This window comes from Carassius carassius, chromosome 5 (genome assembly GCF_963082965.1).
Source record: "Carassius carassius chromosome 5, fCarCar2.1, whole genome shotgun sequence".
In the NCBI taxonomy this organism is placed as follows: Eukaryota; Metazoa; Chordata; class Actinopteri; order Cypriniformes; family Cyprinidae; genus Carassius; species Carassius carassius.
The window spans coordinates 32,633,073-32,658,155 of NC_081759.1; the positions used below are offsets into that span (position 1 = coordinate 32,633,073).

General features: G+C 37.9%; 3 protein-coding genes and 1 long non-coding RNA gene across 10 annotated transcripts in view; 2 read left to right on the forward strand and 2 right to left on the reverse strand.

Moving 5' to 3' along the window:
• The window catches only part of c2cd2l (c2cd2 like), a 34,110-nt gene extending 19,602 nt beyond the window's left edge, over positions 1-14,508 (forward strand). Inside the window, exons 4-15 of one of the 6 annotated variants that reach the window (XM_059550730.1) lie at positions 1,179-1,298; positions 1,643-1,756; positions 1,881-1,994; positions 9,857-9,959; positions 10,264-10,396; positions 11,094-11,158; positions 11,311-11,432; positions 12,273-12,444; positions 12,548-12,652; positions 13,031-13,161; positions 13,667-13,904; positions 13,974-14,508. In XM_059550730.1, the coding sequence (XP_059406713.1) occupies positions 1,179-1,298; positions 1,643-1,756; positions 1,881-1,994; positions 9,857-9,959; positions 10,264-10,396; positions 11,094-11,158; positions 11,311-11,432; positions 12,273-12,444; positions 12,548-12,652; positions 13,031-13,161; positions 13,667-13,904; positions 13,974-14,248 (1,692 nt within the window). In that variant the 3' untranslated portion in view covers positions 14,249-14,508. The remainder of the gene's footprint in view (positions 1-1,178; positions 1,299-1,642; positions 1,757-1,880; positions 1,995-9,856; positions 9,960-10,263; positions 10,397-11,093; positions 11,159-11,310; positions 11,433-12,272; positions 12,445-12,547; positions 12,653-13,030; positions 13,162-13,666; positions 13,905-13,973) is intronic. The other 5 variants (XM_059550732.1, XM_059550734.1, XM_059550731.1 and 2 more) reach the window with 5 other exon arrangements.
• LOC132141325 (uncharacterized) lies at positions 13,908-15,838 on the reverse strand. The gene is made up of 2 exons (XR_009433888.1): positions 14,554-15,838; positions 13,908-14,244 (listed from the first exon to the last, which is right to left on the reverse strand). It is a non-coding gene; the product is annotated as an uncharacterized LOC132141325 (long non-coding RNA).
• Positions 15,839-16,615: 777 nt separating this feature from the next.
• On the forward strand, positions 16,616-17,261 carry LOC132141323 (histone H2AX). Its single transcript, XM_059550741.1, has one exon. The coding sequence runs from the start codon at positions 16,680-16,682 to the stop codon at positions 17,106-17,108; it is 429 nt and encodes a 142-aa protein (XP_059406724.1). The 5' UTR covers positions 16,616-16,679; the 3' UTR covers positions 17,109-17,261.
• A 637-nt stretch (positions 17,262-17,898) lies between these two features.
• Positions 17,899-24,407, reverse strand: hmbsa (hydroxymethylbilane synthase a). 2 transcript variants are annotated; one of them, XM_059550743.1, is made up of 14 exons: positions 24,227-24,407; positions 23,332-23,385; positions 22,495-22,567; positions 22,122-22,171; positions 21,920-21,975; positions 21,419-21,496; positions 20,638-20,715; positions 20,324-20,399; positions 20,013-20,126; positions 19,732-19,770; positions 19,146-19,265; positions 18,973-19,026; positions 18,748-18,834; positions 17,899-18,260 (listed from the first exon to the last, which is right to left on the reverse strand). In XM_059550743.1, the coding sequence occupies exons 1-14, from the start codon at positions 24,251-24,253 to the stop codon at positions 18,093-18,095; spliced, it is 1,074 nt and encodes a 357-aa protein (XP_059406726.1). In that variant the 5' UTR covers positions 24,254-24,407; the 3' UTR covers positions 17,899-18,092. The 2 variants fall into 2 exon arrangements, with proteins under 2 accessions (XP_059406726.1, XP_059406725.1); XM_059550742.1 differs by lacking the exon at positions 24,227-24,407 and adding an exon at positions 23,469-23,591.
• Between the last annotated feature and the right edge of the window lie 676 nt (positions 24,408-25,083).

Consider the following 25,083-nt stretch of genomic DNA (forward strand, 5'->3'; position numbering starts at 1 on the left):
CTTTGCTATCACAGGAATTACATGTTTAAAAAAAAAAATATTTTGATTGTAATATTACTTTATTAAGTGAAAAATAGATATACTAAAATGTATTTCATGCTAAGTACACTACACATACATTTACATATTTATCTACTTAATAAAAATAACCTGCAAGTAAGCTTTTAGTATACTAAATTGGTATACTTAAAATCTGCTAAATTGAAACAACTAATTTTGTACTTAATGCACTTTAAATGTCTTGCATTTAAAGACTGATATTATTCAAAGATCATACAATCCTCATCAGTAGTGACATTGAAACACATTTTAGGCTTAATATAAAAAAATGTGCATGGTGCACTAGTGCTCCAAATATAGTTTAATTATATATTTTTTTATATCAGTAATCCTCAAGCAATATGTAATTAAATATGTATAGGTAATAAGTAAACATTAATAGATTTGAACTATTCTTAGTATGAAATAAATGTATTTTAAATATATATACTTTTTTGTACTAGGGAATACAGACTTGAGACTTTTTTCAAAGATGTTTAAAAATCTTACAACCCCAAACTTTTGAACAGCATATTTAAAAAAGTATGTATGTATGTGTAAATATGATTTATTTATACTTTTGTGTTCTAAATATAATTGCAGGTAATTACAATAATTACAATACATGTTTACAATTTTTACAATAATACATACAATAATGGAGTGTCAGCATTTCAGCATCATTGTGTTCATCTGCATATTCTCTCTCCTCTCAGTGTAAATGAATGAGAGCAGTAATAGTGCACACATCCTTTGCAGTAGTATTTATTTGCACGTGCAGTTATCATATCCAAAATGATTAAAGCTTGTTTAATATATTTACATTGACACCGTACCTTTATATTTGCATATGTATGGAGGTAGATTACGTATCCATTAAGAGAAACATGCACCTGAAAAGCAATTTTTTTGATTCATTTGTTAGACACAATCTTCATACAACTACAAGAGTAGTTCAGCTCAGACATTATGTGTGCATGCTCTTAATATTTTTTGGATCAATGTTTTGAACTCTTAAATCAGGGCTAATGTGTCCACCCTACTGAATTGCATTCAGTAGATATTTTGTCTGATTTTTAGATAGCATGTTGTGTCCAACTCAGTCATTATTTGTCGATCATACCCTCAACCTCTTCCAGGTCCTGCAGTGCAATTGTTCAGTCGGCACCGTAACATTCCCTGTGACTGTCACTCAGCAGTCACCTGCAGCCGTTTCCATGGATACCTACCAGATCACAATGAAGCCCATGCAGGCCCAGGTAAAATACAAATGAAATGGATTTGCATCAGCGAGTTTGCATCAGTCTGCATAGCTGCACACTCAGCTTTCATTAGTCTGACGTCTCCTGCCTCTGCTCACATGAATGAGCCTCTCAGTTTGCCCATTTGTTCCCCCATCTCAATAGCTTGATGTAGATTGTGAGGTTTAGTGGCTATGAATATTGCATGCGATACTCATCTCAAACAAATGACACCACTTTTGCCAAAGTTAAATGTTACATCTCTAGGTTGGAAATAAAATGTAGCAGCCATCGATGAATATATTACTTTTGCAAATTCAGCGTGAAATATGAGTTAATATGTTCTGTATGGACTTCTGTAGTTGCAGGTGTGTCTTGAGGAAGTGGAAGAAGAGGGTCTCCTTGTGTCCTGGACTTTTTCCAAGCAACCTCATCTCTCTTTAACCGTAACACCATGCCAAAGAGTCCAGAAAGAGGTAAGGGAGTCGTTTTGGTCAAGTAGGTCTTGTTCCTTTCAGCTTGTGATGTATTAGAAATTGTTGCAAACTGCTTTTGCAACTATGCATATAATGTGAAATCTTTGTTTGTTTTTGTCTTTAGGACTCTGATGTGGAAGTGGACAGTGAAATGATTGCGGCGCTGGTGGAGGATACACTGTACACAACACACCCTGCCATGATCCTCAACCTGAGAGCCTGTGTATCAAGCCCTGCGGTAAAAATACCAGTATCGATTGCTATATCACACAGTAGGGGTTATGACCGTGTATTGGGTCACTGTGGTAACCATTTGAAACACTATGACCAAGGTTGATACAAAACTTAACCCTTATGCGTTGTTGGGGATGTTTTCGTCCACTAGGGAGTAAAGTTGAGACTTATTTTGGCCACAACTTTCTCTGTGTTTAAGCTAATGGAATGATTTTTGGTGACAAATCTTATTTTGACCCATATTTTGGGAAAATGATTTGAAATTTTTCAAAAACTCAACGGTACACTCTGGGCAAATTCACTACCGTTTCGGTATGTTCGTGGATGAAAAAAAAATGCTGTAAAAATGTATCAGATAAATATTTTTTTTAATTTTTTTGCATAAATCTATTAATCAACCTCAGTCCTGATCAAAACTACCAAATGTTTAAAAAAATTCCAAGATTTTAAGTCTTTAATTACCAAGTTCATAAATGATGATTGGGGGAAAAAAACACACACAAAATTACATATTTTCAATATAAAAAGTGATTGTGGACTGGATATTTTTTTACCTTTTATCACAGTCTTGGGCATGTCAAAGATTAGTAAAAAGATTGGCTTTGATGCATTGTTAGTTTTTGTGCAGCATTAAATTTGAAATTTTTCTCCCTCATTTGTTGTTGGTGGCTGTTTTTGCCCCATTGACTTCCATTATAACGACATTTTTTGATTGCAAAGCCATGACACCATATAATCATGCATTCTTGATTGTTTGTGGTTTTCCCTTTTGGGAAGAGGCAAAAAAAAATATTTTTACAGTTGATCACTGGAGTATAACAGCAAATTATAGTGTTTGTGTGTGTGTGTGAGATTCTTGATTGTTGGTGGTTTTCTGTTCAGGCCTATCTAAAGGGTTAATGGTCCCACCTAGTGATCAACTGTAAAAATAACATTTTTTACCTCTTCCCAAAAGGGAAACCAATGTTGCTACTAATCTTTGACATGCCCAAGACTGTTATAAAAAGTAAAAAAAAAATCCAGCCACAATTACTTTTATATTGAAAATAAGTCATTTTGTGTGTTTTTCCCCCAAATCAGTGACATCATTTATGAACTTGGCAATTAAAGAGTTAAAATCTTGGATTTTTTAAAAAAACATTTGGTAGTTTTGATCAGGATTGAAGTTGAAAAAAATATGAATCTTATACATTTTTACAGCAGTTTAATTGAGTGGATGTTTTCATCCCAAATGAATGAGTTTGTCTGGTACAAGAACAAATATGTGTCATCCTAGGTCCACTGGAAGATATTTATTCTTTTTACTCAAAACTTCATTTTTATCAAATTTCACAGAAAAGAAGATTCATGTCATTTTTCTTTTATAGTGTATCTCGATTAGATGTATGCATTGGGAAACAAGGCAAATATACTGTGGAATAACAAAGCTTTTTTGCAATGTTGTTAAAGGTATTTTCATATTCTATTTGTTGGGAGCAAAATGATTTAAGCCTTTTAAATCTTATTTTTTTTTTTGTAAAATTAATTAAGAATTAGTGAAGATTAGTGAGAAATTGTATTTTCAATTGTTTCTAATGCTACATATTGTCCCCCTTTACACTTTTTTTGTTACATTTTCTTTACTTGGTATTAAAAAGGCCTTTAAAAAGTCTTGCATTTACTTTAAAAATCCTGTAGAAACCCTGTGTGACAGATCTGTGTGGATACTGTATATTTTGGTTGAGAGTATTTCACGTATGACATACAGCAGGGGTGCCCATGCTTTTCTGAATGGTGATCTACCTTTTAAGTGACTGGGTCAGAATGATCTACTACTCACATTACGTGTCTTTTTTAATGTACCAAAACGAACACACAATGTCATATTGGCTGCTATTTTGCTTTAATGTTTCACACTTAAATCATTAGTAATTTCTGATTGAGTTTAATTTCTTTACCAATACTAAAAATACAGTAGCAGTCCACAATAGAAGCTACTAATCAACATGCATGTGATTTCATACACAGTGGCACTTACATTACATTTCCCATACAATTCAGTACATTTACATCAAAATCCACACATTGAAATGTAACTTTACGCATTCAGGTAGCACACACACACACACACAAGCGCAGTCGCGCACGCACGCACGCACGCACACACACAAATTGAAATGTAACTTTTTTTCAACACTAGGATTTTCTTTTAACAAACATAGCCTACATATACAGTGGCATTTGGCCTACATCACACACTATATCACACTACAATTCACTGTTCAAACATTGAAACTTTCAGGCAGTGAATGAACTTTATATACAATAAGTTGCATGTAGTCATTTTCTTGCATACACATCAGAGCATATGAGCGGAGTGGAGCGGTGAGAATCTCCGCTCATCGCTCACGGAACCGTTCACCCCTCCGCTCCCCCGCTCAAAGTTACATCAGGCCGCTCTGCTCATTATCGCTCAGCGCTCAACGCAGTTTGCTTCGCGCTCCACTCAAATCGCCCCCGCTCGCTCCAAAAAAGGAAAAAAATCTACATGTAGGCTATATCACTTTAAGCTTAGACCACAGCCTTACCTCCTAAAGAACTAATGAGCAACAACAACATTTTTCAAATAGAAATGTTTTATTTCAAATTACAAATTAGGCTAGTCACAAAAAGTCCTGTAAAATTAAACGAATAAATCGGCCTAATAATATAAATAAAAATGATATAAACAAAAATATACAAAGTTTTAAAAGTAAATTAACTATTAGGCCAGAATTTTAAATACTGAACTTCTGCGCAACGTGCACGATTACAATTTAAATGGGCTTATAGGCCTATCCATTCATTGTACACAAACTTCTGTAAAATTAAAATAATAAATGGGCCTAATAATATAAATAAAATGTAGGCTATATAAACAAAAATATACAAAATCCACAAACGTTTTAAAAGTAAATTAGGCTCACTATTAGGCCAACATTCTCGTAGCTGATTTTTTGCGCAGCGCGCAGGATTAATTTAAATTTAAATTGGAATGTCAATTGTAAAAAAATAAAATGCTGTAAAATTAAACGAATTAATGGGTCTAATTATATAAATAAAAATATACAGGCTATAGCCCTACATCAAATTTTTTTAAATTAACTATTAGGCCAAAATCTTTACTGATCTTTTGCGCAGAGTGCAAAAAAAAAAAAAAAAAAAAATTAATTTCTACAGTTCTTTTGAGTTCACCTTCAAGAACACAAGTTTGGACAATGTCTGAGGCTTCAGACTCATGCGGTGGTTTCTTGAGAGCAGGCCAGCAGCGGAGAAAACCCTCTCTGCGCTCGCCGACCCGCTTGGGATGCTGAACACAATGCGAGCCACTTTAGCCAGGCAGGGAAAAGACGTTGAGCTTTCTTTCCAAAATCGAATGACATCTGCGTCCGGGTTCTGTCTCGGGGATGAGAGGTAATTTTCAACTTCACCTTTGGCGTCTCCGGTAATGCGTTGCTTCTCGCTGAAGTATGACCCGAACAGGCGAGCTCTTTTTAGTTCAGGCTCGGGATTCAGGTCAGCGGCGGGTGGTGTGTCGGTCTCGGATGTCCCGGGACCGTTCATTTCCTCCGCTTCTTTTATGAGGAGGTCACGGATCTCCCCGAGTTTGTTGCATACAGACTCATCTCGGATTATCCATTCTGTCTTGAAACGGGGATCTAACACTGATGCTAAAATGAGATGTTTATCAGTATAGTATATTCCATAGCGAGTTGACATGTTGTTTGCCAGTGTTTCTGCAAAAGCAGCGATGCCCATTGGAAGTGCAGCGTGAGTGTCATCGGTGAGCAGGGATTTGATTTCTGTGACAGCAGGGAGGATCATCCCCAGGTTCCCCAGCTCCTTCTGCATTTTTTCTGTGAGGTCTGCCAGAGGTGTCAGCACACTGACAAGGTGCGTCAGCTGGCGTACTTGATTCAGGGTGATGTTAGCAACATTAGACTTGAGTTTGTTTTGCCACAACGGGTCTTTTTGGAACAACCGGATGACCGACTGAATCATCCGAAGCTGGCTGCTCCATCGAGTGGTGCAGGCATTTGTGGGGCGGACCCCTAATTGGTCGGTTTCCTCTGTGTTCAGGGTGCTCTTGCGTACACTTTTCACAAGCTTGCCGACTTTCACTAACAGCCTATTAATGTTGTCGTGCTCGTTAACGGCATCTTTGATCGCTAGCTGAAGCATGTGAATGGGGCATCTCAGATGTAAATTTGACACAATAAAGTACTGATTTATCATAGTTTCTACATTGGTTGTTATCACTTCCACACTGACTTGCAAGGGCGGCGGTGGTTCCTCATCCTCCTCTTCATGTTCAGCGCTGCTGCTGGCATCCGCGGTCACTTCACCCTCCGCCTCCTCTTCAGTGCCAGGGAGGAGGTTAAACGCCTTAATCATGTTGCTGGCACTGTCAGTGACGACACGAATCACACGTCGTTGCACGTTCCAATATTTCAGTACACTTTCATACTTTTGGTAAATGCGATCTGCAGTGTGGTGCCCTTGTATGTGCTCACAGCTCAACAAAACCGTGTGCCCCCGGAACGTCCCATCAATGAAACTGGCCACGATGCCAAGGAAGCTGTGCCCTCTTCTACTGGTCCAAATGTCCGCTGACAGAACGAGCCCATCACCATTTTGCAGTAGGTCTCGCAGTTTGGCCTCCATCTCTTCCAGAGCATGTGGCATGAGTGTGTCGCGTACGGTATTGTAGCATGGGGGTGTGTAGCCCGGTTGAGCTGCGCTGGCGAAGAGTTGCATCCCTTCGCGTTCTCCTTTACTCAGCGGTTCATAGTCCATGTAAATCATTTTAAAAAATGCTACATCTAGCTCTCTTTTTCTCTCCCTTGTTATGGTTGGGCCTTTGCGTGCAGTGAAGAAACTTTTGAATTCCTCAACCGTTTTCTCTTGTTGCTGCTTTTCCTCCTCTCGCTCTATCAAATATAAGTTCACGGACGACACAAATTAAATAAAACGAACCATTAGGCCTACTGTGACAACAAAACAAATTTGTTTGAATATTACACTATATTTAATTTACACTTTGTTACAAGTTCATTTGGCTAACCTTTTGCTTTCTTCCCTGCGTGTTCACGTAGCACACTTTCATGCTTTCGGGAGATGTGCCTTTTCAGATTCCAAAAGGAATCTTTACTTACTGAAACGATGTCTCCACATTCGTTTTCTTGTACCCCATTATCACTGTTAGTTAGTTTTTTAATAGTACACCTGTATGATTTCTCATTTTCTTTCTTGAAGTACTTTTTGAACTCCATCATGAGCAGTAATGTGAGCCGAGGTTTGAATGAAAATAGTCTGTTGATGAAAGTGAAAGACAGATGGATTCTGGGTCAGGCTTGACTGAGCATGCTTCAGACTCGTGGTGTGAGCGGAGCGAAATTGGAGCGGGAAACCAGCGCTCCGTCCTTTTAAAAATGCCGCTCTGCGTTCTGTGCAAGACTCGCCCGCTCACGCTCCCCGATCGCTCGCGCTCCACTCCGCTCACATGCTCTGATACACATGGCATGTTCACATCAGTCAGTACCTTATTCAGATGATGACTTGCATTGGATGGAGTCCACTAGGGTTGCATAGTCCGGGCAATAGCTACTGATGGCCAGTCTAAGACAGGCCTCCAAATGATCGTCGGTCAGGGTGGAGCGGTACTTGGATTTGATAATTTTCATATGTGAAAAGGTCGATTCGCACAAGTAAGTAGACCCAAACATTGTAGTCAGTGATGTTGCACATTTTCTCATGTTGGGATACTTTTCTTCTGTGAGTAAACTCCAGAATTGTTCATGGGCCCTAGACTTCAAGTTAATATCTGCTTGCAGTGTCAAGATCTCATCCTCAACTTCAGCAGAACTGAGCTGAAACATTGTTGCAATTTTGGAAGCGAGGACATCGACCTCAGCATTCTCCCGAAAAGGGAAGCACATGAACATGGCAACTGGCTCGAGTAGAGCGAAGTCTTGAAATCTCCTGTCAAAGTCTGACAGGACAGTGTCAATCTGTTCTGCATAACATGCACTGTCAATCTCCGTTAAGTCCTTCCCTTGATTATTCAGCTCAGATGCAAGGTTTTTAAAGTTCCCCAGATCATGGCGTTGGATCTTTGAAGAAAGCAGTTTAAGTTTTCCCTTGAAGGCGTTCACTGAGCTTATCATATTGATCACGGTATTCTCTTTGCCCTGTAATTCCATGTTCAGCTCATTGAGCAAGTTCGCCAGATCAGTTAAAAACGCCAAATCAAGCAGCCAACGATCGTCATTAAGTTGCGTGTATTCCGCATGTTTTTTTTCATGTAGGAACTGCTTTACCTCGGGAAGGAGATTGCGGAATCGTTGCAGGAATTTCCCCCTGCTCAACCACCTTACCTCCGTGTGAAGCAGTAGGTCTGAGTGGTCGCTGCCAGCCTCCTCAAGATGCAAACGGAACAGTCGTCTTTGAAGAGATCTAGCACGGATAGAGCAGGCTACTTTGTTTGCTACGTCCATGATCTCTTTCATGTTCAACATTTTCGCACACAACGCTTGTTGGTGTATGATACAATGGTAACTTAAAAAGTCAGGAAACGCTTCATCCTCTCGGCATTTGGCAACAAATGCGTTAGAGGGGCCGATCATGGAAGGCGCACCGTCAGTGGTGATTGACACCAATTTGCACACTGGAATCTTATTCTTGTCGATAAAGTTTTTGAATATCTCAAATATGTCATCCCCTCGTGTGTGTGCGTTCATATGCAGAACTGCTAAAAGTTCCTCTTTTGCAGTCATGTCGTGGAAGACCATTCGAATAAAAATGCACAATTGGGCTTTGTCTGTGATGTCTGTAGGCTCGTCCATCTGTAGCGAGAAGCACTCGCAACAGTCAATGTCCTTAGCAAGCTGCTGCACTAAGTTGTCGCCCATCATTTCGCATCGCCTGGTCACTGTATTTCTTGTCAACTGAACAGCTTTGACTGCAGACATTATTTCTGTTTTGTTCGTAAAGTCTTTAAACAAAGAATCAGCTGCCTCAATGAAGGCTTCCTTCACCATAACTCCATCCTGGAAAGACTTTTTGTGCCTAACGATTGTCCGACTCACCCGGAACGATGCCTCTGTTGCGGCCTTCGCTTTCGTTGTTGGCCGAGTGAAAAGAGACTGCTGTCCAAGAAGCTGAGACTTCAACTCCCTCACCTTTCTCTTTCTCAATTCACTGCTTGGAGGAAAGTCTGTATCAAAGGTTCGATGAATCATTCTAAAGTGTCTCTCTACATTCCCCTTCTTTGGAAGTGCAATGCTGGATTGACAGATCAGACAGACACACTTTGAGTATGACATCGTGAATAAGAAGTCATCTTCCCATTCCTGATGAAAATGGTAAGTCTTTGCTTTTTTGATTTCTTTCACTCCCTTATTCATTGTGGCATAATTTTTGTTTGTCTATACAGATATTAAACGAGCAATAGCGAAAATGAAAAGCAACGGTAAAACGAAAGCAATGGCGCTTTTCTGTAGTGTTGACTGCCGAGATCAGCTCGGTAGAGTTTATGGTTGTTATGGTAACGTAGTGTAAAAAAACTTTTTAGCAACCAGCAGACTGGCCTGTCTACACGTCAATCAGCGGGCACATGGTAATATAATGACATGATAGGGTGGATTGCTTTTCTTAAAAGGCGCGTTTTTTTTTCTGAGTTCTGTGAGCTACCGTCATTGGCTCTGACGATCGACGTATTGGGCAGGCACGACATACAGAGTATCTGTACTAAACTTACAAGACATGTAATTAAAGTCAACAACGAGGAAGGAAAACTCAAAACATGCTACTTTCATGTTATAAAACATACATTTTCTACTGTTACAGTTTCCCAGGGAGAAGCAGATCGGTGGTCTGAACTGTCCATCTCAGAGCACGCCTGTCAGACGGATTTTGGTGCACCAACTCAAAGCAACCAATATAAAAAAAGGTATAAAATGATCATGATTCTTAAAAACATTGTGTTAGAATTAAAAATGTGCCTACATATTTGCACAATCAGTTACTCGGTGATTTGGCTAGTTTACTGTTTTGTAAGGAAGTCTTATTAGGCTAGTTTCATATTCATTTGACCCCAGATGGATGTATTTTTAGGGCACTTTACATAACAAGAGTTATTATTTTTTGCAGTGGGTAATATTTTTATATAATAAGTTTTTGAATTATCTTATGTTAACTCAGAAACTCTGAATGTGAGCATCTTATGATGTAGGTTATGTTAATTGCTTTTCCAGGATGTCAGACTCATGTAGGAGAGCTTTGTTGTGTGCTGAATCTGGACACTCCTTCCATTGAATGGAGAACCGGATTCCGTACTCCTTCCCCCAGTCCTGGAGCAGCCCTGCACTGGACTGACGACTTCAAACTGTAAGCATACTATTCTGCCATCATTACTGTAAAGCAGATACAGAACAACATGAGACTAAATGAATGGGTTGAAATTTTCTGAGTGAGGTGTTGACATGTCTGACTCATTGGAAAGGTTACAAAGAAATGTTTCTTATACGGTCATATTCTATTAGACAGGGTCCTTTTTGTTCATGCAAGTAATTTAACTCTGGGCTGCAGGACTAGATTGATAATCCAGTGGGATTTTCTAACACCTTTCATTTAAAGGTCAATTTCACCCCTCCGGTTTGACACAATGGAGTGTTTTCATCAAAGTCTGTTTTATAATGGTAGCCCTTCGGTCATGAATGAAGGTGTGAAGCTGTGAACAGCTCCACCAATGGCTCTGTGAATATATGCAGCAGCCAACTCCCATAGAAACAAAGAGCTGTTTCGCACATTTAATTACAGCCATTCCCAACACATCACTACTTCCTGTGATGCCAATTTAATTCTCATAGCCAGATTGCTGCTGTGTGGTCAAAGGGGGATATTTAGTCTACCACAATACCGATAGTATACGACAGTTTTAACATAAAATCCAGATTCAACTGTTAAAGTCAATTCAGTAATTTAATGATACAAAGAGACATCTTCAATGTTCAGTATTACAAAATAAAAGATTTATGTGTGTGCATTTTATATGATAAATCAAAGTCTGTTTTTTATCAATTAGGGAAGTAGGACCAGAAACCAAAGAACTCAAAGTAAGACTTGTTGAGAAGAACAGCAAAGGAGAACGTGAGTCAATTTTCAGTGCCTATCATTCAATAGTTCATCCAGCACAACAAGAATTTATTGATTTCAGATGATCTGGTGAATGACTAAAGACTGATATTCTCAATTTTCCTGTCTGTCTGTTGATTAATTTGTTTTCTGTTTCTGTTTGACAGAATTTCTGCCTGGTTGTGCTTCCTTACAACTGGATCTCTCTAAAAGAATTCCTAATGGACATCATAAACTATCCATCGCACCAGGTCATGGTCTGGCTCCAACTGCAACTATAACGTTAGAAGTAAGGACAGCATAGTATAGAATACAGATTAAAAATTTGATATGCACTACTTTTCAAAAGTTTGGGGATGGTAAGACTAATATTTTGGTTATAAGTCTTTTATGCTCACCAAACGTGCATCTATTTGATAAAAATAGAGTAAACTGTAAATTTCTGAAATATTATTACAATTTAAAATAAATATTTTCGATTTAATATATTTTAAAATGTTATTTATGCATGTGATGGTATAGCTAAATTTTTAGCAGACATTAGCCAGTCACCAGTCTCGCATGATTCTTCAGAAGCCATTCTGTATATTTATATTAATTATAAATGTCTTTTACTATAAATGTAACTTTTGATTAATTTAGTGTTTCCTTGCTAAATAAAAGTAATATGTTTTGAAAAAATATATGTAAAAAAGTGCACAGACAGATAATTGTATGAAGTATACATATGGATAGCATTATTTCCATGATAACACGGCAGTCAGAACTTACAAGGCTTTCAGCAACCTTGTGTTCTCTTTCCAAACACTCTGATAAGTCCCTTCTAAATGTCAATGAATTATTTAATAGAAAACATATCTTATTACAGTGGCCTGCCTTGTGAATCGAATGCTCACCTTATCTCTGATTAACCCTGTAACTGAATTATTTCTTTATTTAACCTAGTACTTGTTACACACATGTGCTTACAGGTACAAACTTAAATGCTCTGAATAATAGTTGTGTTTGTGAACACATAGGCAAAGTCAGCTCAGAATGATTTAGGAAGATATCATTGGCTGTCTAAACCCCATTTCTAATTTCTTTAAAAAAATGAGAGTATATTGATCTTATGTTCCCGCCTCCATAGCTGTTGTATTTGGAGTCCAGTGATTTGCGTGCATGTCAGAATGCCACTCCTGTGCGATCCTCAGTCACCCCCTCAAAGAAGGTGGATGTGGATCGGACCATCATGCCCGATGGCACCATAGTCACCACAGTAACCACCATCCAGTCACGACTAAAACTGGACCACAAACTAGGTAAAGCTCACTCAGCGATACTACCATTCTGTCTGCATCATCCAGTACCATCGAAATGACTTGGCGGTTTTACCCTATCCTATTTCTTCCTCTGTAACTGCAGGAGACTCTCCGTGTAGGTCTCCCTCGAAGGTGGAGGTGACTGAAAAGACTCCCACCGTGCTCACTAACAGCTTGCAGAGCACCAGTGCCAGTCCTACCCCCAGCAGTGAGCTCCACATTAACATTTCTTTTTTGATGCATTAAATTGATTAAAAGTAAGAGTAAAGACATGTTTACAAAAGATTTCTATTTCTAACAAATGATGGGCTTTACATTTTTTATTAACCAAGGTATCCTGAAAACAAATGTATCATGGTTCCTAGAAAAATATTGAGCAGCACAGGTGTTTTCAACACAGATAAACACCAAACCAGCATATCAGAATGAATTCTGAGGGATCATGTGACTGGAGTAATGGCGGCTGAATATTCAGCTTTGCCATTACAGAAATAAATTACATTCTAAAAAAAATGTGCAATTTGAATGAATAACTAGAAAGTTTTTGATTCTGTTGTTTTTGTGTCTGTGTGCTATTTCCAACCAGAAGGCACCCTCCCAAATGGGCTGGATCCCGTAGCAGAAACGGCCATTCGGCAGCTAACCGAGTCAGCCAGTAAGGTACCCAAGAAGACACCTACTAAACGCAGCACTCTCATCATATCTGGGGTGTCAAAGGTCAGAGCCTGAACATCAAGTAAACAGACATGTCTAATCAGTGTCATAAAAACATCTTGGTTACAGTGAGGCAAGCGTCTAGAGAAATGATCACGACGAGAACAGTCTCTTTAGAGCTTCCCCAGGGTAATTTGTTTGTTTAGTAATCTCTTTCCCTCACATAATTGTTGATGTACCTCTCATCAGGACACTTTTTGGGTGGGAAATTGTCTCTTTTAGGCTGGTATAACACAAAAACGTTACATTTAACTGATTTTGACTTCCTTTTAAACATTGTAATCTATACGTTTGTCAATCTAAATTTCATCACAAGCTCACTCGTCTCATATAACATCTCAAAAATCATCACAACATACTGATCCGTTTGCCGTTTCGAATCCCCTGTCTGACCTGACAGTGGAGCAACTTCTGCAAAGACACAGCCAACATGTTGTCTTCCTCAGCTGTGCCTGCACATGTACATGAGGAACACTGTGTTGAAACTAATTTTCTGTCCTTCCCTCAGGTCCCCATTACTGAAGATGACTCAGCCTTATCAGTGGGCTACGCTGCAGCAATGGACGCAGCCCTACAGGGGGCGCATTCTCCCAGTGGAGCCCCAAACCACCATGGAGCATCCGCACATCAGGAAACAGATGAGACCACTCCATCTGATGTGTCCGAGCGACCATCTGTGGATGACGTGGAGTCAGAGACGGGATCAACCGGAGCACTGGAAACACGTAGCCTCAAAGACCACAAAGGTGTGAACTTCTTTGGAATGTATTTTTGATGTATTCATCATAAAATGTATTTTTATGGTTTCATTTAAGTGCATGAATGTTCTGTTCTAGTGGGATTCCTCCGCAGTGGCACCAAGCTACTATTCCGCAGGAAACACAAAGAGAAAGACCCCAGTTTCAGTCAGTCCCATGAGGACGTCTCAAACCTGGACAATGACTCCTCCACAGCCTCCTGCTCCTCCACCAGCCGTAAAAAGTCTGGAAGCTTCTCCCGTCGCCTAATCAAACGCTTTTCGTTCCGCTCGTCCAAGACAAAAGGCAAATCCAGCACAGCCAACGGAGGGTCCAGCACTACAGATAACTAAAGGAGAAACACAGAGAAAGGACGAGTAAGAGAGACACGGTGCCGGCACCAGTCAAATGAGTGTGGAACTGGCTTCAAATTTCTCTAGAACTTGTTATTTATGATATATACTGATTGTCAACAACCTCGAGGGGTGTAATGTGTAAGACTTCAGACCACATTGCAACCTGGAAGCCAGCCTTGTTTTGGTGTTTGTTTCTTTTTTGACTGGAACATCATCATTAACCTAATATTAAGCAATTCAGAATGGAAAGAGCCAAATGTGGAATATCAAAGGTTTTGACTATTTCTGAATGCATCGCTTACCTAATTAATTTGACGAAACGTATAAAAGGCTGCTTTTGTGGGTGATCATGAGCGAACAAACTCGAGAAACTCAAAATGGACGGGTGTCATGCGGTTGATTAGCACAAGGGGGCGACAAAGATCAATGATGCCTCCAACACTGACGCTATGTGTAGTTTTTCTTATTTATTTTAGTCCATCAGTTGCACTTTGGTTCTTAATCTGATTGTTTACAATGCTGGGGAGCTCTTTTTCTGTCATTTTTATCATGTTTGCATATAGTTTACTGTTATCAGCACTGATTCTTTTCTCCTGAGCTCAATAGGAGTAATGTATTTCCAGAGTTACTTGCTAAGACATGCTGTGAGATTTGTTCTCGTTTTACTGTTGCTATAGCATTTAGATCAAGGGATGGTTTGACCTGTTTTCAAATAGTGGTACTTCATTGTGGCTTAATAATATTTTATAATGATGTTTCTATTTGTTTAAGAAAACTGAAACGTTCATGACATACTGTAGGCATATCTCACTAAATTGCGTTCGTGTTTTTGGTTGTAAAGTGTAACTCTTCATATGACTAAAGGGATACAGTACATTTGTGTATATTTATAAATTATAACACATATTATTTTAAATCAACAACCTCGTGACCTACATCAATCTGAATCTGCAGCGGGAAAAGGTGCTGTTTTCAGGGTCTACGTGAAAACAAACCTCAGGGGATAACCGTCACTATGAAAAGGAAAAATGTTTAATCACGTTATCTAACTTATCGCATTATTTCTTTCAGAGATGGCTTTTTTCAACAAAACAGGCCTTACACCAGTAACATGCAACCCATTTAACTTAACATTAGTTGCAATAAACTTATCCAGAAGAGCGGCATCCCGCGTGGTTTACTTAAACACGTAACGTAACGTTAGATGCTGTTTATTATACCATAGATCGCTTTTATTATAGTATTGAGCGTTAAAAGTATAGTTCACAAAAATCTAGCATTATTCACCTCGGTTTACTTTCTGTGGACCATATGCATCATGCAGTGTTAACCGAGGCTGTTCAAATATATTTTTTTTATTGCACGACAGAAGGTCATAGAGGTTTGAAACAACATCAGAGTGGGTAAGTTAACGTTAAATGACCACAAATCTCATTTTGGGTGAAATAAGTTATCCCTTTAAGGAATCTCTTTTGCGTTATACCTCCCCATCCCATATGATCGGTGCATATTTCAGTATTTGGTTCTACCAAATATTTGAAATAATCATAATCAGAAAAAAAAGACAACTGGTTGTCAAAATCTAATTACTACAGGAACACATTTTACCGTTGACTTGCAGTTCATGAATCAACGAGAGCGCTTGTTTGTTATAGTTAGTGTAGCATACTCCTGGAGCATAAAGCCTGAAATGTTATATGACCAGAATGTTATGATAACAGCGAAAAATCTCAAACGAAGGCCGTGGACCTTTCAATTATTGTGGTTCGTTTGATGTTTAATTTATTCTGAATAAATTATTTTTGAAAATCCATTCCTCTTCATTTTCCTTTTTCCCTCTTAAAAATGTTTTAGTTAACTTCTATGACTTTAAAAGGAGAAAAAGCCCAAGGGAATGTGGCGAGTTGAAAAAGTGTGGTGATTAAACCACCAACAAGATGTATTTCTTTAAACTAAACACAGTGGATTGAGTAATCTAATAATATGGAATATATAACGTTATATTACATATCACCCCTAAACAGAATTGTGGGGGTTTAAATATAATGCGCCAAACTGTTAAAATTCAGAGGGAATGTGTTCAATTGGTTTGAATTTACCGCCCAAATGTGATTGACATAGTAAAAGACCACTGGCGTCACAGACGAAGCGTACGAATCAATCAGATCGCGCACATTTAGATGCCCTCGGATTGGTTCGTTAGTTTGCGCTGTTTATGCACTATAAGTTTAAGCCAATAGGAGAATACATCCGCTCTATGGTTAGCTCTAACAGCCAATCAGGGCCGTGCTAGCTGCGCGTATCCAATCGCGACAATGGGCGGGATCATACAGCTCTCGTTCAGTCAGTCCTTAAATACTGCACCAACTCTACAGATCACTTCACTGATTTCTTCTATACTCTGAGGAGAGAAGTTTCTCGATAAAACATGTCTGGAAGAGGCAAAACCGGAGGAAAAGCCCGCGCTAAGGCTAAGACTCGCAGCTCCCGTGCTGGTCTGCAGTTCCCCGTCGGCCGTGTGCATCGTCTCCTGCGTAAAGGCAACTACGCTGAGCGGGTAGGTGCTGGTGCTCCCGTCTATCTAGCTGCAGTTCTAGAGTACCTCACAGCTGAGATTCTCGAGTTGGCGGGAAACGCTGCAAGAGACAACAAGAAGACTCGTATCATTCCTCGCCATCTTCAGTTGGCCGTCCGTAACGATGAGGAGCTGAACAAACTGCTCGGTGGAGTGACCATCGCCCAGGGAGGTGTTCTCCCCAACATCCAGGCCGTGTTGCTGCCTAAGAAAACTGGCCAGGCTGTCCAAAGCACTGGCAAATCGGGAAAGAAGGGTTCTTCCCAGTCACAGGAGTATTAAAAACTACGATGAACTGAGTTAACTTAACTACCCAAAGGCCCTTTTAAGGGCCACCCAATTACTCGGAAAAGAGCTAATGTTAGTTCCTTGTGTTTTGAATTCTGGTCGAAGTCTGTATAGAGACCTTTTGCATATTAAACTGTCTTTTTTTTTTTATTAAAACCGTTTCTCTATTTTTATGTTATGAGTTCGGGGCAATTTTACACGTGATCAACGGAGAGGAAAAAATTAATAACGGTGATAAGTTTTACAGTTAATTTTTTTTATTGATATATAATAGCGGAAATTAACATTTGTAGGCCAAACAATTTGCTGGTTAATTTAATTCCATCTTCAAAAGGCACATTGTTGGATCAAAGAATATAACACATATTCTAAACCTAAAACTGTTAAACATTTTTCTTTAAATTTCCCAGTCAAAAAAATCTTGTATGGAACCCAAGTTCTTAAGAAAATACATCTTAGCACCTCATTATTGTTATTTAATGTATATTCTGCATTACTAAAATGCATTGTATGTTTAAAAAAATGAGGATATGCTGTTAAATAAAAATGCCATAATTTGTGAGAGGTACACAAGGATCAAATGTACTCTATTCTAAATTAAACATCATGTACAGATATAAAAGGTAGCTATTCTGACCACCTCATTTTCAAACGGTTCATAGATAAAGGCGGCAGTCTGACATTAGAAGTGGAAGTGCCTGAGAAGAGATGATGGTAGTCACAACAGTAGAAAACAACAGTGTCTTTTGTATGAACCAGCAGCTGAGATGAATCACATTGTTAAACTGAGGCATAGTATCTGAAATGATTTGTTGGTTGTTTTTACATACAGATTTATACAGCCAATCAAGTTTGTATTTAAGCCCTGGAGATTCGGCTGTAGAGCATACAGTTGAGAGTATTGTTTATCCAAGTTAACAGCATGTCAAAAGTTCCAAAACGAAGTAATATTCCAGTGCACAAAATTTAAAAAGCCAGCTATCGAGCATCATTTAGTTTCCTGGCTGTTGTGAGAATGTCTTTGGCTCCCTTATTAAGGAGAGCATTTGCCAGATCCATTCCAAGTTTCTCAGCAGCTTCGAGGGCTGATGATGATACACTGTTGGCAGTGACTCCAACGTGTACACACTCCTGTGCACTCTCCACCTGAAAGAAACAAGTTGGAATAAAATTTATAATACTGTAAATAATACAGAATGCTGTAAAATTGTGAATACATTGACATTCAAGAGTTTGGGGTTGGTAAGATTTGTTTCTGAAAGAATCCACATGCTCACAAAGGCTGCATTTATTTAATCGAAATACAGTAAAAAAAATAGTTAAATATTAAATTTTAAAAATTTCTATTTTTATATATTTTAGGAGCTGAATTTTCAGCATCATTACTCCTGTTTTCAGTGTTACATGGTCCTTCAGAAATCATTCTGATATGTTGATATGTTTCGAAGAGTAAGCTGCTTCATTTTTTTGTGGAAACCATGAAACATTTTTTTCCATGATAGTGTGATGAATAGAAAGTTCAAAAATGTTTTTTTTTTGTAACAACCTCTTGTCACTGATCAATTTAATGCATTCTTGCTTATAAAAAAAAATAATACTGACCCCAAACCATGCATGTATATTTAATACTTACTTTGTTGTCAATTTCCACAACCGTCTGCATAGTGTCTTTCAAGCAATCAGCTCCATCCAAACTATAAACTGCTCCAGTCAAATACAGCTGAAACCAGAAACAAGATCATTCAGTCTATGCTATACAAACAAAACATCAACATTTATTCAGATTGGCATTGTGTGAAGTAGCATAATAACATTCCACTGAAGGTCTGTAAATACAGTTCTAATTTTGCCTCTTTACCATGGACCCTTTCACTTCTGTATGAACAGCAACAGGAACACTGCAGCCTCCTTCCTGAAAGTGGAAAAAGGGAATGAAGAGCAGTATTAAAACCATTAAACTATCGGGTCCAACTGATATAAACCAAATGTAATGAGAGCTGAGTTCATGTTCATGTGTGTAAAGAAACCCACCAGCTGCTTGAGAAAAGCTCTCTCTGAGATGCACTGCAGCACTGTGTCTGGATGACACAAGACAGACACCATTTCCAGAATGTCTTTATCTTGTGCTCTGACTTCCACTGCCAGTGCTCCCTGATGAGAAGGCACATTTCTGTTTATTTACAGACTGACATTTACTAAGGACACTTTCTGCAGGTTAAAGTTACAGTATTTATGTATACAGAGCAGTCTGATCAAAAATAAAGCATTATGTTTTATGTATTATATGTATTTTATTCCATTCAATGCACTTACTAAATTGTCTTTACTTGGTCTAAAAACTCTTAAATTTACTATCATAAATCCCTCAGAAGCCCTGCATGTAACATATACCATATAACTGCACTATCATGGCTTCGACCGTTAACATAATTTGTTACACAGGTGTTTCCTTTAGTGTTAACAGTTAAGCTTGCAGCTGCAGGTGCTTATTTTCTCGCATGAACAACAGTATGAACAATACAATAATAAGTACATACCATGACGGATATAAACTCTGACAAATATTTGCTACTAAATTTAGTGCATGAAAACCTAATGTAATTCGTCAGTTACTTACCTGGCCAACAGCATACATGCAATCTTCAGGGCCCAGAATCTGCAATTCATACAACGGATACTATAAATACACTATAAATAAATCTATAAACACTACTGTAGTCAACAGAAACTTCTATATTCAAAATAGTGGTTAGTACACCCTTATCACGTCTCTCATGAAATCTATTAGAAGAATTAGATATGAGGTCATAATTTTTAATATATATTTTTTTAATATCAACATTTTCTTTTCTTTTTTTGGTTTTCGTTAAGAAAACTACAATTGTGATTTTATTATACCTGACTGATTCTGCTGTCCCAGCCCATACGTTTAAGGCCTGCTGCGGCCAGAATAATGGCAGAATAGTCATCCTTTTCATCCAGCTTCTTCAGACGGGTGTTTAGGTTCCCTCTCTATAGCAGTAAGGTCAAGGTGGAAGACTCTAGTACCATTTAAATGCTATATACAGTATAGGGAGACTGGCTGGTGTAACAAATATCCAGGAAATATGTGCTTGCGTTGGCAGTCCATCAAAATCAATGATAAAGCTCCTGCCATTAATAATATATAAACATCCACCGACGCAAAAGGAAAGGAAGGGGCAGGATACAATATTTTCAAACTCCAGTTGAGGGAATCGTTTCTTCAGCTGAGCTGCTCTGCGAAGTGAACTTGTGCCAATCACGCTGAAAAAAAAAAAAGAGAGTTAGAGGTTTCAAAACGTCTTTGACAACTTTGGTTACATAACTGCACATAGCTGTCGAAACATGACATCTATGGGAGAATGTAGATTTTGAATTAAATTCAAACACCATAAAAACCACTGATCTTCCTTGATTATTGGGTCATCGATCAAATTCTGGAGGATAGATGCTGGCACTTTTTATTTGGCATGACAAGATTGTTAAAAAATACAGAGCTCACCTCTTCTCTGGCAAGCTGTCAAGGGTAAGTCCAGCATTCTTTGGATGAAGGACCACTGCATCATGGGGATTTTCCCTCCTTCACAAAAACAATACAAAACAAATCACTCACCACTCAAACAGCTTTTTAAACTACCTACTACAGTGCCTTTTGGTAATAAGTCATAAATATGCAATTAAAAAATTTACTTTAAAAATGAAATAAGATTAAAAACTATTAATGAGACCAATAATTAAATAGATATTTACACTACCGGTCAAATTTATGGATTAAGTAGTTTTTTTTTTGTTTTTAAGTTTCTCATAATCATTTATTTGCATTTATTTTTATAAAAAAACTGTGAAATATTTGAACAATTTAAAGTTAATGTTCTATTTACAACAGATTTTAAAATGTAATTTATTCAATTAGTAATGCTGCTGCAAAATTCCTTTTAATGAAATATATTACAACAGTAAAGAGTTATTAATTTTACATTACTATAATATGTCACAATACACAGATCAGATCGGGGGCACAAAAATCCAGATCGGCAAATCCCTATATTTTACATTATTATAATATGTTAAAATATTAGTGTTTCACTGTATTTTCCAGCAAATATATGCAGCCTTGATGAGCATAAGAGAATTCTTTTCAAAAACATTTAAATACAGTAATTATTCAAAAACTTTTGACTGGTGGTGTAAATTAATAAACCAATTGATTCACTTAAATTAAATTAAGAATTAATCGGAAAACAAAACAAATATTTGTTAGATGTTGAGGTTGTGGTGCTTACTGAAGAATGGCTCCAATAGTGAATCCAGGGGGCAATGAGGTAGGTAAATCCTTAAGAGAGTGCACCACAATATCCACTCTAGTGAGTAAATAAATAAAAATAAGACAAATCACCAACCCACACACTAGAGGAAAAGTATTGTTCTACAATGTAACATGCTTAAATAAGTTTATTTCACAAAACATCAACAGGTAGAATCAAGTCTACGAGTCCTGCGTTCACATCCTCTGATGGAGAATGTTGGAAACCAGTAGAACAGGGATTGAACAGAAATACAAGCAAAATGTCCAAGAGAAAATAAGACTAAGGTATATGTAATATGTAATATCAGTAATACTGAAAGTCCATCTAAAGCACTTTACAGCATAATCAACCGAAGAAGTCCATTTTTTGTTTTTCTAATGAGGGTTTAGAGAGGGAAGACCTTCATATAAACTGCCATGAGAACATACTTAGCATCAGTGTCCTAACAGAAGCACAGTTTTGAATCCTCAAACTTACTCATTTCTCTCGAGGGCATTCTCCAGCTCTTTGGTAAACAGGCTCTTTTCGCCAATCTAGGAAAGTACAGGTTTAAAACATGGTCAGTCTGACACATTTGATAATTGATTTGTACTTGTTGGGCAGCACACGAAAGTTCAAGGGCATTTCATCTGACCAAAACCTGACATAATGGCACATGAAATTGAGCATGGAATTCTACCTTTGATAATGCAGTGTCCAGGATTTTGTCCCCAATTGTAGACATGGCAACTGAAAAGCACGCAGACAAAAAGGTTGAGGGCTGAATAGTTGTGCACTGGCTCCTATTCTGACATCATCATTCATGTCTTTTGACACAGACAGTAGGATTCAGCAGTGAAGCAAGTCGTATAGATTACACATTCTCAGCAAAACACAATCGCTCTCTGTTCTTAGACAAGCAGTGAGTGCATGAGGACAAGAAAATGTGTGTGTGTGTGTGTGTGTGGACAATACAGATTAAAATCTATGCATCTGATTAAAAGATACAACTAATACAAAACAATTAATGTAGAAGGAATTCATGCAAATTATAGCAGGCAAACTGTCCTCACCTATTTCTAGATGAATGTCTGGATAAAGCTCTTTCAGTCTGCCGGCCACACTGTCGGTTTGAATGCGAGCCAGCTGAGAGACACACACAACCTCATGATTGAAGATACAAAAATTTAATTTCATCAATGTCCTAAAGTTCCAGTGCAATATATAATGTAAAAGCATGAACAGATTTACTCTGAGAGTGGCTCACTCATAAGGTGCTTTTGAAGATCCTCTTTGTCATAACTTTCATGATAAAATGTTAGCAGTCACTCCCAGCAATCAATATGGTGACACTCAGGGGCTGTTTCTATCTGATTAAAAGCACACGTATTTCACACCCATTTCCCTTTTGTTATCTACCCTCAATTTTTAACGATTCCCTAGAGCATAAAATCTAATTCTATATACTCTTAATTCAATTTAAACAGCATTTATTCACTATTTTAGACTTAACTGACTCCTTTTATCATTTCATTTGAGCTTGCAATAAAGAAAATCAAAAATAATGGTCCGTGCCAAGGGCTTTCAGCCTGTACAGTGTGTGGGAGCATTATGTCATTAAAAATTCATATTTTATTAAACTAAAATTACTTTATAAAATCAGATTATTAGGTAATGTACTATATAAACCAACATTTCTAAATACATTTTATATCTAAAAAATTGTGCACGCTTTATGTTGTTTTCAAAGTGGAAAAATGGTTATAGTTCATTATAATCTATTCAAACAATAAACGTTAAATATTAAATACAGTGTTAAAGTTAAGTGCTGAAAATACTCTCACTGGAAGAGGAATGAATTTATAAATACATTTTAAAACAGCATATCTGCATGCCTCAAGAAACATTACCTGGCTCTTCCTTGTTCCCATGCGAATAACTCTGCTGACTTTCCCATTTCCTTCCTGAAAGATAGAAAATATCACTAAATTTCATAATAATGCTCACCTCAACTCTTACAGCAAAAGTGGTTTCATCATACGCTCACTTTCATATACTTGAATGGCCCTTCCATATTATTTGTAGACACTTTTTACAGCTCAGGCTCCAGAAGAAGATGTGTCAGGTCCAAGGCCTGATGAATGACTGAATGAATGAGCAATGAATGAGCAACTGGTGGAGTGTCCTTGCATTGCCCACACCCTGTGTTTCTGGGCAGAGCTGATAATGCATCTAGTTGCGGGTCAGATATATGCTGACCGCAGTTTGACCAGTTGTTTCACAACAATGCTATTTTTTATTCGGACGTTCATGTTCAGAAAACATTTTGACAGAAGAGGCTAGAACAGACAAGCTGTATAGAGGCTGCTTAAAATTTAATTAAATTTTTTATCACATAATGTGAAATTTCAATTTCTCTTTTTAAAAGGCTTCGCTATCGGACCTGTGCATTGAGAGAACTAGCATCTAACTACACTGAAGAAAATAAGAGATAATCTTGTTTAAGATATCGTGCATTTATGCTTAATCAATCGCTACATCATCGACGCACTTGTCGACTCCCTAAAATAAAGTGGATCATTTTTCAAACATAAATATCAAATACATTCAACGTTTTTTACATCAGTCCTAAATGCAAAATTCCATATTTGCTCAATGGATCCACATGGTTTCAACACCCGCCTATTTCTCTCTCCATCCTCCAATAGACAGACAGAACGTTTGAAATGGCAGTTCACCGAGCCAATAAAATATCACTAATGTGCCAGTTGCGTTAAATTATGTAACGTTAGTAGTTGCACTTACTTGAGAAATACTACCGTTCCCTGACATTTCCGCTGTGAAAGTGGAACGATGTGTTCCCCGAACTGTATTGTCAAGATTTTTCACTCATTGGCACAGTTGTTTTGGTAAGATTCCTGGTTTCGAGAATTCCCAACTGCTACCTCAAACTCGTGACCAGATTCCTGCGTGACCTAGACGGGAACGATCATAGACATTATATACGTAGACGCCTCATAGACTGACGCTGCCTATTGGAGCAAACGTATCAGCGCGGCGCCATCTTGGATGGGTCCCCAATGCGCCGCCCGCCGCATTTATTTCTACTGAGGAAGGTGTATCCTCAACTACAATGATCATAACTCCCCGAGTTTTTACCGGATTTTCACACGGTTTGGTTTGTTACAAACGACAGAGACTTAGTTATGATACAGGACGCTGTCACACATTGAAAAATTCTGCTTTCATGTTGAAAGACTTTGTATTACGCTCTTTAACAAAGACATATGGTAGACTATGGCACATTGATAAATGTATAAATGAATGAATTTTATATTTTAATAAAGAAAAAAGTTTGATTGTTCATTTGAATTTATTTCTCTCTCACACACACAAACAATGGCATATTGATAAATGTATAAATTAATGAATTTCATATTTTAAAGTTTGATTGTTATTTTGAATTTATTTCTCCCTCACACACTCACACAGGAATATTGATAAATGTATAAATGAATGAATTTTATATTTTAATAAAGAAACAAGTTTGATTTTTCATTTGAATTTATTTCTCTCTCACACACACACATATACACTCTCACACACTCTCTCTCACACACACACACACACACGCACACACTATCACACTCTCACACACACAC